Source organism: Palaemon carinicauda, chromosome 5, assembly GCF_036898095.1.
Source record: "Palaemon carinicauda isolate YSFRI2023 chromosome 5, ASM3689809v2, whole genome shotgun sequence".
Taxonomy (NCBI): domain Eukaryota; kingdom Metazoa; phylum Arthropoda; class Malacostraca; order Decapoda; family Palaemonidae; genus Palaemon; species Palaemon carinicauda.
Genome location: NC_090729.1, coordinates 76,095,439 through 76,107,938, shown reverse-complemented (window position 1 = coordinate 76,107,938; position 12,500 = coordinate 76,095,439). Strand labels below are relative to the sequence as shown.

The following is a 12,500-nucleotide window of genomic DNA, read 5'->3' as shown; positions in this document are numbered from 1 at the left end:
TTCATTTTATTTTCAACTGATGTTTTTTCATGGCTAGTATAAAAGAAATCTTCAAAACTAATAAAAACAAATTTTTTTTGTGCTATGATAGGCAGATCACCGGCAAAGAAACTGACAATCACGGTGAATAGGGAAGATGATGTCGTCATTGAATTTAGGAAACCTCTCAATTTGACCCAAATGACATGGCGTCATAATCAAGATCCAAAAAAACCCTACGAGAAGATTAACATGACTGACGAATCAAAACTAATTGTACCATACGATAAGACGAAGGAGTCTGGTGTCTATTTATTCGAAATGGATAATAACATACCAGGATTTTCAAGAGAGTGTGCAGTTGTGATCATTAGGAGAGGTAAGAATTACGTATATGAGTATTGAAGAAAATAACCCACAATGTATGAAAAGAAAAAAAAATAAATTTATTTAGCTTTCGAGGGGACCATCTCCCTTCCTCTTCAGAAAACAAATGCTTACAAATTTTTTAAAAAGAAATACAGTAAGGTTCGTAAGTATAAAAAACCACCGTAACAGTTTTTTCTTTTTTTTTACGAGCCCTTTTGTACCTTTTCTTTCAACCATTTGTTTTCTGAAGAGGAAGGGAGATGGTCCTTTCGAAAGCTAGATCAATTTAATTTTTCATACATTGTGGGCTATTTTATTTATCAGAAATACACGGAAAATTGTGTATGTTAATATATATGAGTATAGTTTTTATAAGCTATTGACGTCTATTTAAGTAATGGAACCTAATGCATAGTACATGATATTGTTGACTTATACAATAGAGTATCTATATTCCAGAACCACGGGTGCCATCCGGTGGTCCAAGGACCACTGGTGGTACGTGAAAAAAAAATTGGTGGTCCACGGTCCAAGGACCACTGGTGGTACGTGAAAAAAAAATTGGTGGTCCGCGGTCCAAGGACCACTGGTGGTACGTGAAAAAAAAAAAATTGGTGGTCCGCGGTCCAAGGACCACTGGTGGTACGTGAAAAAAAAAATTGGTGGTCCGCGGTCCAAGGACCACTGGTGGTACGTGAAAAAAAAAAAAGAAATTGGTGGTCCGCAGAAAAGTTGGGACATTATTTCAATCTTTATGTTTTCTTAAACCTCTTATGGAAACCCTGATACAAATTTACAGAAGACACAGAGCCCAGTGTTGCCAGTTTAGCATCTTAAGGCAACTTAGCATTACAAATCTGAACCCATCTTTTAGCCAAAAAGAAAACAATTCGTTAATTAACGCCATCATTAACAAAATAAATCGATCATTATGAATGTAGATTTTTCCAGGATGTAGTGTGGGCCTGCACAAAACGCAAATAAAATAAAAAAGGAATGTATTTTATCAGTTTCATAAGCATTTCGATTTCATAGCCAAACAACATTGAAAGAGTGTTTGCCTCTCGCATGATTTCAGTAGACCAAATTTATGTCATTAATCCAGTCAATTTTTTTTTTCAAAGAAGTACAGAAGTACACAAAGAATATATGGAGCTAACATTTCATAGAAACAGATGCAGATTATTATTATTATTATTATTATTATTATTATTATTATTATTATTATTATTATTATCACTTGCTAAGCTATAACCCTAGTCGGAAAAGCAAGATGCTATAAGACCAAGGACTCCAAGACAGAAAAGATAGCCCAGTGAGGAAATGAAATGAGGAAATAGATGAACTACATGACATTTAATGAATTATATATATGAAATGTGTATGTATGTGTCATAGTTTTCAATGATATCCATGAAATTGCTCAAATACTGTCTTCCTTTTCTCGGTCTTTGTGCTACAGAATGCCCAGCCAACAGGTATGGCGACCTATGCAGCCTTTGGTGCCCCGATTGCATGCACGGAGGTATTTGTGATGCCAAGACTGGAAAATGTGTCTGTCCTCCTGGATTGAAAGGGGAATTGTGTGAAGAAGGTGAGGTCTTATATGTTTTCCTCAGCTTCACTTCAACCAGACGAGTTACAGGAGATGTCTGTTTATTAAATGACTCTTGTATTGCCATTGTAGCTGGAGTTTGTGGGTTACAATACTTCACATACGCTTGGACTTTCTATACTTAATCTGCTCCATGTTCTAAGCCTTTTGGTTTTAACCTTGTCTCCTTTTTTTTTTTTTTTTTGTGTGTGTATTACAATACTTCACAAACGGTTGTAATCTCTATACCTGATCTGCTCCATGTTCTAAACCTTGTGATTTCAACCTGGTCTCCTTTCTTTTTCTTGTGGATTACAATACTTCACAGATGCTTGGACTTTCTATACCTGATCTGTTCCACGTTCTAAGCTTGTGACTTTAACCTGGTCTCCTTTCTTTTTTGTGGTTACAATACTTCACAGACGCTTGGTCTTTCTATACCTGATCTGCTCCATGTTCTAAGCCTTGTGATTTTAACCTTGTCTCCTTTCTTTTTTGTGGATTACAATACTTCACAGACGCTTGAACTTTCTATACCTGATCTGCCCCATGTTCTAAGCCCTGTGATTTCAACCTTGTCTCCTTTCTTTTTTGTGGATTACAATACTTCACAGACGCTTGAACTTTCTATACCTGATCTGCCCCATGTTCTAAGCCTTGTGATTTTAACCTGGTCTCCTTTCTTTTTCTTGTGGATTACAATACTTCACAGATGCTTGGACTTTCTATACCTGATCTGTTCCACGTTCTAAGCTTGTGACTTTAACCTGGTCTCCTTTCTTTTTTGTGGTTACAATACTTCACAGACGCTTGGTCTTTCTATACCTGATCTGCTCCATGTTCTAAGCCTTGTGATTTTAACCTTGTCTCCTTTCTTTTTTGTGGATTACAATACTTCACAGACGCTTGAACTTTCTATACCTGATCTGCCCCATGTTCTAAGCCCTGTGATTTCAACCTTGTGTCCTTTCTTTTTTGGGGATTACAATACTTCACAGACGCTTGAACTTTCTATACCTAATCTGCCCCATGTTCTAAGCCTTGTGATTTTAACCTGGTCTCCTTTCTTTTTCTTGTGGATTACAATACTTCACAGACGCTTGAACTTTCTATACCCGATCTGCCCCATGTTCTAAGCCCTGTGATTTCAACCTGGTCTCCTTTCTTTTTTGTGGATTACAATACTTCACAGACGCTTGAACTTTCTATACCTGATCTGCCCCATGTTCTAAGCCTTGTGATTTTAACCTGGTCTCCTTTCTTTTTCTTGTGGATTACAATACTTCACAGATGCTTGGACTTTCTATACCTGATCTGTTCCACGTTCTAAGCTTGTGACTTTAACATGGTCTCCTTTCTTTTTTGTGGTTACAATACTTCACAGACGCTTGGTCTTTCTATACCTGATCTGCTCCATGTTCTAAGCCTTGTGATTTTAACCTTGTCTCCTTTCTTTTTTGTGGATTACAATACTTCACAGACGCTTGAACTTTCTATACCTGATCTGCCCCATGTTCTAAGCCCTGTGATTTCAACCTTGTCTCCTTTCTTTTTTGTGGATTACAATACTTCACAGACGCTTGAACTTTCTATACCTGATCTGCCCCATGTTCTAAGCCTTGTGATTTCAACCTGGTCTCCTTTCTTTTTCTTGTGGATTACAATACTTCACAGACGCTTGAACTTTCTATACCTGATCTGCCCCATGTTCTAAGCCTTGTGATTTTAACCTGGTCTCCTTTCTTTTTCTTGTGGATTACAATACTTCACAGACGCTTGAACTTTCTATACCTGATCTGCCCCATGTTCTAAGCCTTGTGATTTTAACCTGGTCTCCTTTCTTTTTTCTGGATTACAATACTTCACAGACGCTTGAACTTTCTATATCTGATCTGCCCCATGTTCTAAGCCTTGTGATTTCAACCTTGTCTCCTTTCTTTTTTGTGGATTACAATACTTCACAGACGCTTGAACTTTCTATACCTGATCTGCCCCATGTTCTAAGCCTTGTGATTTTAACCTGGTCTCCTTTCTTTTTCTTGTGGATTACAATACTTCACAGACGCTTGAACTTTCTATACCTGATCTGCCCCATGTTCTAAGCCTTGTGATTTTAACCTGGTCTCCTTTCTTTTTCTTGTGGATTACAATACTTCACAGACGCTTGAACTTTCTATACCTGATCTGCCCCATGTTCTAAGCCTTGTGATTTTAACCTGGTCTCCTTTCTTTTTTGTGGATTACAATACTTCACAGACGCTTGAACTTTCTATATCTGATCTGCCCCATGTTCTAAGCCTTGTGATTTCAACCTTGTCTCCTTTCTTTTTTGTGGATTACAATACTTCACAGGCGCTTGAACTTTCTATACCTGATCTGCCCCATGTTCTAAGCCTTGTGATTTTAACCTGGTCTCCTTTCTTTTTCTTGTGGATTACAATACTTCACAGACGCTTGAACTTTCTATATCTGATCTGTTCCATGTTCTAAGCCTTGTGATTTTAACCTGGTCTCCTTTCTTTTTTTGTGGATTACAATACTTCACAGATGCTTGTACTTTCTATACCTGATTTGCCCCATGTTCTAAGCCTTGTGATTTCAACCGTGTCTCCTTTCTTTTTTGTGGATTACAATACTTTACAGATGCTTGAACTTTCTATACCTGATCTGTTCCACGTTCTAAGCCTTGTGACTTTAACCTGGTCTCCTTTCTTTTTTTGTGGATTATAGTACTTCACAGATGCTTGGATTTTCTATACCTGATCTGTTCCACGTTCTAAGCTTGTGACTTTAACCTTGTCTCCTTTCTTTTTTGTGGATTACAATACTTCACAGACACTTGGACTTTCTATACCTGATCTGCCCCATGTTCTAAGCCTTGTGATTTTAACCTGGTCTCCTTTCTTTTTTGTGGATTACAATACTTCACAGATGCTTGGACTTTCTATATCTGATTTGCCCCATGTTCTAAGCCTTGTGATTTTAACCTGGTCTCCTTTCTTTTTTGTGGATTACAATACTTCACAGATGCTTGGACTTTCTATATCTGATTTGCCCCATGTTCTAAGCCTTGTGATTTCAACCTTGTCTTCTTTCTTTTTTCTGGATTACAATACTTCACAGATGCTTGAACTTTCTATACCTGATCTGCCCCATGTTCTAAGCCTTGTGATTTTAACCTGGTCTCCTTTCTTTTTTCTGGATTACAATACTTCACAAACGCTTGAACTTTCTATACCTGATCTGCCCCATGTTCTTAGCCTTGTGATTTCAACCTTGTCTCCTTTCTTTTTTATGGATTACAATACTTCACAGACGCTTGAACTTTCTATACCTGATCTGCCCCATGTTCTAAGCCTTGTGATTTTAACCTGGTCTCCTTTCTTTTTCTTGTGGATTACAATACTTCACAGACGCTTGAATTTTCTATACCTGATCTGCCCCATGTTCTAAGCCTTGTGATTTTAACCTGGTCTACTTTCTTTTTTCTGGATTACAATACTTCACAGACGCTTGAACTTTCTATATCTGATCTGCCCCATGTTCTAAGCCTTGTGATTTCAACCTTGTCTCCTTTCTTTTTTCTGGATTACAATACTTCACAGACGCTTGAACTTTCTATACCTGATCTGCTCCATGTTCTAAGCCTTGTGATTTTAACCTGGTCTCCTTTCTTTTTCTTGTGGATTACAATACTTCACAGACGCTTGAACTTTCTATACCTGATCTGCCCCATGTTCTAAGCCTTGTGATTTTAACCTGGCCTCCTTTCTTTTTCTTGTGGATTACAATACTTCACAGACGCTTGAACTTTCTATACCTGATCTGCCCCATGTTCTAAGCCTTGTGATTTTAACCTGGTCTCCTTTCTTTTTTGTGGATTACAATACTTCACAGACACTTGAACTTTTTATATCTGATCTGCCCCATGTTCTAAGCCTTGTGATTTCAACCTTGTCTCCTTTCTTTTTTGTGGATTACAATACTTCACAGGCGCTTGAACTTTCTATACCTGATCTGCCCCATGTTCTAAGCCTTGTGATTTTAACCTGGTCTCCTTTCTTTTTCTTGTGGATTACAATACTTCACAGACGCTTGAACTTTCTATATATGATCTGTTCCATGTTCTAAGCCTTGTGATTTTAACCTTGTCTCCTTTCTTTTTTTGTGGATTACAATACTTCACAGACGCTTGTACTTTCTATACCTGATTTGCCCCATGTTCTAAGCATTGTGATTTCAACCGTGTCTCCTTTCTTTTTTTGTGGATTATAATACTTCACAGATGCTTGAACTTTCTATACCTGATCTGTTCCACGTTCTAAGCCTTGTGACTTTAACCTGGTCTCCTTTCTTTTTTTGTGGATTACAGTACTTCACAGATGCTTGGATTTTCTATACCTGATCTGTTCCACGTTCTAAGCTTGTGACTTTAACCTTATCTCCTTTCTTTTTTGTGGATTACAATACTTCACAGACGCTTGGACTTTCTATACTTGATCTGCCCCATGTTCTAAGCCTTGTGATTTTAACCTGGTCTCCTTTCTTTTTTGTGGATTACAATACTTCACAGATGCTTGGACTTTCTATATCTGATTTGCCCCATGTTCTAAGCCTTGTGATTTCAACCTTGTCTCCTTTCTTTTTTCTGGATTACAATACTTCACAGATGCTTGAACTTTCTATACCTGATCTGCCCTATGTTCTAAGCCTTGTGATTTTAACCTGGTCTCCTTTCTTTTTTGTGGATTACAATACTTCACAAACGCTTGAACTTTCTATACCTGATCTGCCCCATGTTCTAAGCCTTGTGATTTCAACCTTGTCTCCTTTCTTTTTTGTGGATTACAATACTTCACAGACGCTTGAACTTTCTATACCTGATCTGCCCCATGTTCTAAGCCTTGTGATTTTAACCTGGTCTCCTTTCTTTTTCTTGTGGATTACAATACTTCACAGACGCTTGAACTTTCTAAACCTGATCTGCCCCATGTTCTAAGCCTTGTGATTTTAACCTGGTCTCCTTTCTTTTTTCTGGATTACAATACTTCACACACGCTTGAACTTTCTATATCTGATCTGCCCCATGTTCTAAGCCTTGTGATTTCAACCTTGTCTCCTTTCTTTTTTCTGGATTACAATACTTCACAGACGCTTGAACTTTCTATACCTGATCTGCTCCATGTTCTAAGCCTTGTGATTTTAACGTGGTCTCCTTTCTTTTTTGTGGATTACAATACTTCACAGACGCTTGAACTTTCTATACCTGATCTGCCCCATGTTCTAAGCCTTGTGATTTTAACCTGGTCTCCTTTCTTTTTCTTGTGGATTACAAAATATTTCACAGACGCTTGAACTTTCTATACCTGATCTGCCCCATTTTCTAAGCCTTCTGATTTTAACCTGGTCTCCTTTCTTTTTTGTGGATTACAATACTTCACAGACACTTGAACTTTCTATATCTGATCTGCCCCATGTTCTAAGCCTTGTGATTTCAACCTTGTCTCCTTTCTTTTTTGTGGATTACAATACTTCACAGGCGCTTGAACTTTCTATACCTGATCTGCCCCATGTTCTAAGCCTTGTGATTTTAACCTGGTCTCCTTTCTTTTTCTTGTGGATTACAATACTTCACAGACGCTTGAACTTTCTATATCTGATCTGTTCCATGTTCTAAGCCTTGTGATTTTAACCTTGTCTCCTTTCTTTTTTTGTGGATTACAATACTTCACAGACGCTTGTACTTTCTATACCTGATTTGCCCCATGTTCTAAGCATTGTGATTTCAACCGTGTCTCCTTTCTTTTTTTGTGGATTATAATACTTCACAGATGCTTGAACTTTCTATACCTGATCTGTTCCACGTTCTAAGCCTTGTGACTTTAACCTGGTCTCCTTTCTTTTTTTGTGGATTACAGTACTTCACAGATGCTTGGATTTTCTATACCTGATCTGTTCCACGTTCTAAGCTTGTGACTTTAACCTTATCTCCTTTCTTTTTTGTGGATTACAATACTTCACAGACGCTTGGACTTTCTATACTTGATCTGCCCCATGTTCTAAGCCTTGTGATTTTAACCTGGTCTCCTTTCTTTTTTGTGGATTACAATACTTCACAGATGCTTGGACTTTCTATATCTGATTTGCCCCATGTTCTAAGCCTTGTGATTTCAACCTTGTCTCCTTTCTTTTTTGTGGATTACAATACTTCACAAACGCTTGAACTTTCTATACCTGATCTGCCCCATGTTCTAAGCCTTGTGATTTCAACCTTGTCTCCTTTCTTTTTTGTGGATTACAATACTTCACAGACGCTTGAACTTTCTATACCTGATCTGCCCCATGTTCTAAGCCTTGTGATTTTAACCTGGTCTCCTTTCTTTTTCTTGTGGATTACAATACTTCACAGACGCTTGAACTTTCTAAACCTGATCTGCTCCATGTTCTAAGCCTTGTGATTTTAACCTGGTCTCCTTTCTTTTTTCTGGATTACAATACTTCACACACGCTTGAACTTTCTATATCTGATCTGCCCCATGTTCTAAGCCTTGTGATTTCAACCTTGTCTCCTTTCTTTTTTCTGGATTACAATACTTCACAGACGCTTGAACTTTCTATACCTGATCTGCTCCATGTTCTAAGCCTTGTGATTTTAACGTGGTCTCCTTTCTTTTTTGTGGATTACAATACTTCACAGACGCTTGAACTTTCTATACCTGATCTGCCCCATGTTCTAAGCCTTGTGATTTTAACCTGGTCTCCTTTCTTTTTCTTGTGGATTACAAAATATTTCACAGACGCTTGAACTTTCTATACCTGATCTGCCCCATTTTCTAAGCCTTCTGATTTTAACCTGGTCTCCTTTCTTTTTTGTGGATTACAATACTTCACAGACACTTGAACTTTCTATATCTGATCTGCCCCATGTTCTAAGCCTTGTGATTTCAACCTTGTCTCCTTTCTTTTTTGTGGATTACAATACTTCACAGGCGCTTGAACTTTCTATACCTGATCTGCCCCATGTTCTAAGCCTTGTGATTTTAACCTGGTCTCCTTTCTTTTTCTTGTGGATTACAATACTTCACAGACGCTTGAACTTTCTATATCTGATCTGTTCCATGTTCTAAGCCTTGTGATTTTAACCTTGTCTCCTTTCTTTTTTTGTGGATTACAATACTTCACAGACGTTTGTACTTTCTATACCTGATTTGCCCCATGTTCTAAGCATTGTGATTTCAACCGTGTCTCCTTTCTCTTTTTGTGGATTACAATACTTCACAGACGCTTGAATTTTCTATACCTGATCTGTTCCACGTTCTAAGCCTTGTGACTTTAACCTGGTCTCCTTTCTTTTTTTGTGGATTACAGTACTTCACAGATGCTTGGATTTTCTATACCTGATCTGTTCCACGTTCTAAGCTTGTGACTTTAACCTTGTCTCCTTTCTTTTTTGTGGATTACAATACTTCACAGACGCTTGGACTTTCTATACCTGATCTGCCCCATGTTCTAAGCCTTGTGATTTTAACCTGGTCTCCTTTTTTTTTGTGGATTACAATACTTCACAGATGCTTGGACTTTCTATATCTGATTTGCCCCATGCTCTAAGCCTTGTGATTTCAACCTTGTCTCCTTTCTTTTTTCTGGATTACAATACTTCACAGACGCTTGAACTTTCTATACCTGATCTGCCCCATGTTCTAAGCCTTGTGATTTTAACCTTGTCTCCTTTCTTTTTTGTGGATTACAATACTTCACAGACGCTTGAACTTTCTATACCTGATCTGCCCCATGTTCTAAGCCTTGTGATTTCAACCTTGTCTCCTTTCTTTTTTGTGGCTTACAATACTTCACAGGCGCTTGAACTTTCTATACCTGATCTGCCCCATGTTCTAAGCGTTGTGATTTTAACCTGTTCTCCTTTTTTTTTTTGTGGATTACAATACTTCACAGACGCTTGAACTTTCTATACCTGATCTGCCCCATGTTCTAAGCCTTGTGATTTTAACCTGGTCTCCTTTCTTTTTTGTGGATTACAATACTTCACAGACGCTTGAACTTTTTATACCTGATCTGCCCCATGTTCTAAGCCTTGTGATTTTAACCTGGTCTCCTTTCTTTTTCTTGTGGATTACAATACTTCACAGACGCTTGAACTTTCTATATCTGATCTGTTCCATGTTCTAAGCCTTGTGATTTTAACCTTGTCTCCTTTCTTTTTTTGTGGATTACAATACTTCACAGACGCTTGTACTTTCTATACCTGATTTGCCCCATGTTCTAAGTCTTGTGATTTCAACCGTGTGTCCTTTCTCTTTTTGTGATCTAATTATAAGTGAGAATCACTAGTAACCAATTCCTCGTTTCTCTCCCTTTCTGACAGCATGTCAAGGCGACCAAATCCTCGACTCGTGTACCAGAAAACTAGAGGTAACAAGTTATATACAGATCTGTTTACCTTCTCCATACGGATGTTCGTGCGCTCCAGGCAAGAAAGGCTACTTGTGCGATGAAGGTAATTTTATTTTCATTTTTATTTATCTATTTTTTTTTTCATTCTTAAAAGCCGCTTCGAACTAACGTCCATTATCTACCCACGATCACATTATTATTATTATTATTATTATTATTATTATTATTATTATTATTATTATTATTATTATTATCACTTGTTAAGCTAGAACCCTGGTTGGAAAAGCAGATCGCTATAAGCCAAGTGTCCCAACAGGGAAAATAGCCCAGTGAGGAAAGGAAATAATGAAAAACTACAAGAGAAGTTTAAGAACGATAATGACATTAAAATATATCTTTCTCTTATAAACTATAAAGACTTGAAAATAAAAAGAGGAAGAGAAACAACATAGAAAATTGTGCAATAATGGTAATTTTATTTTTTTTATTATTATTATTCTGAAAAGTCGCTCTGAACTTCATTTTAATGTTGTTACCTTTCTTAAAATATTCCATTTTTCCTTGTTTCCTTTCCTCACTAGGGTTTTTTCCTTGTTGGGGCTCATCCTGCTTTTCCAACTAGGGTTGTAGCTTAGCGAGTAATAATAATAATAATAATAATAATAATAATAATAATAATAATAATAATAATAATAATAATAATAATATCCTTTGCATACTTACGATCACATAATACGCCTTATGAAATACGCTGAAGATATTAATATTAATCTCTGGCACCGTCGTTCAATTAGTTCGTTATGCTGAATGTTGCATAAGATTTTTCATAATTCTTACCAACCTTTACACACATCTTCCCGGACAGTTCCAGCCTGTTCGTATTACTGGACATGCAGTTAGTTCTAATAGTCAGGCCTTCTCCATAATGAGGCTCAATACTATGGAGTATTCTAGAAGTTTTATTCCAGTTGGGACCAAGTTGTGGGATGATCTTACTAATAGGGTAGCTGGGTCGATAGAATTTCAAAAGTTTACTTCCCTTACAGCTTATTTATTTCCTTATTTCCTTCCCTCTCTGGCCTATTTTCCCTGTTGGAGCCGTTGGGCTTATAGCATCCTGCTTTTCTAACTAGGGTTGTAGCTTAGCTAGTAATAATGATAATAAGACTTCAACTTCTCTTGAATTCATGTACGTAAGAATTCATGAATATTATGCGTGTGTGCGTGTGTGCACATCCATCTAAATATTTGACAGTCATTTTGGATGGGTCGCGTACACTAGTATTAATATATTCAGCTATTTGTGAATGGTATATTTTATGGATACTTTTGAGTAATTATTCAAATTTCAATTTGGTAGATATTTCTAATATATATCAAATGTATGCTGGCATCACGAAGTTTTGTTTGGTTGTATATGTTGACGATGTCAGTTCCAGGTCGTTTAGTGAGGAAACCAGGCTAGGTTTGTTTTTTTAATTCTATAGTTTTTATTATTTTAACTTGTTTCCCATGTGGCAAATTGTTTTAAATAAGGAAAAATTGATAGAGGAAAACAATAGCTTTGCATAATATTATTATTATTATTATTATTATTACTACTACTACTTGCTACAACCCTAGTCTGAAAAGCAAGATGCTATAAGCCCAGTGGCCCCAACAGGGAAAATAGCCCAGTGAGGAAAGGAAACAAGCATTGTCAGGTGAATGAGGACAGAGGAGAATCTGTAAAGAATAGGCCAGATTATTCGGTGTCTGTGTAGGCAAAGGGAAAGTGAACCGTAACTAGAGAGAAGGATCCAATGCAGTACTGTCTGACCAGTCAAAGGACCACATAACTCTCTAGCGGTAGTATCGTGGTCTTGTAAACAAACCCCTTTTTTCCACTTTTCAGATTGTGATCCTGGTGCCTGGGGAGTGAACTGTCTACAGAGATGTAATCACTGTGTGGGCGGAACTTGCAACGCTGTGACAGGAAAGTGTTCATCTGGTCGAGAAGATCCCTGTGCTGGAGGTAAGCTTATAAGTTCCCATTATATACCTTTATTGTGGTGGTCTATGTGGTAATGTCCCTGACTGGTGATCGCCAGACTGCGGATCGAGTCCCGCTCAAACTTGTTAGTTCCTTTGGGCGCTGCAACTTTTC

General features: G+C 37.5%; 1 protein-coding gene across 1 annotated transcript in view; it reads left to right on the top strand.

Annotated features, from left to right (window-relative positions):
* Nucleotides 1-12,500, top strand: part of LOC137641343 (uncharacterized) — a 33,029-nt gene that overhangs the window by 5,704 nt on the left and 14,825 nt on the right. The window contains exons 6-9 of the mRNA XM_068373804.1: nucleotides 92-358; nucleotides 1,811-1,942; nucleotides 10,326-10,457; nucleotides 12,249-12,368. Coding sequence (XP_068229905.1) covers nucleotides 92-358; nucleotides 1,811-1,942; nucleotides 10,326-10,457; nucleotides 12,249-12,368 — 651 coding nt within the window. The remainder of the gene's footprint in view (nucleotides 1-91; nucleotides 359-1,810; nucleotides 1,943-10,325; nucleotides 10,458-12,248; nucleotides 12,369-12,500) is intronic.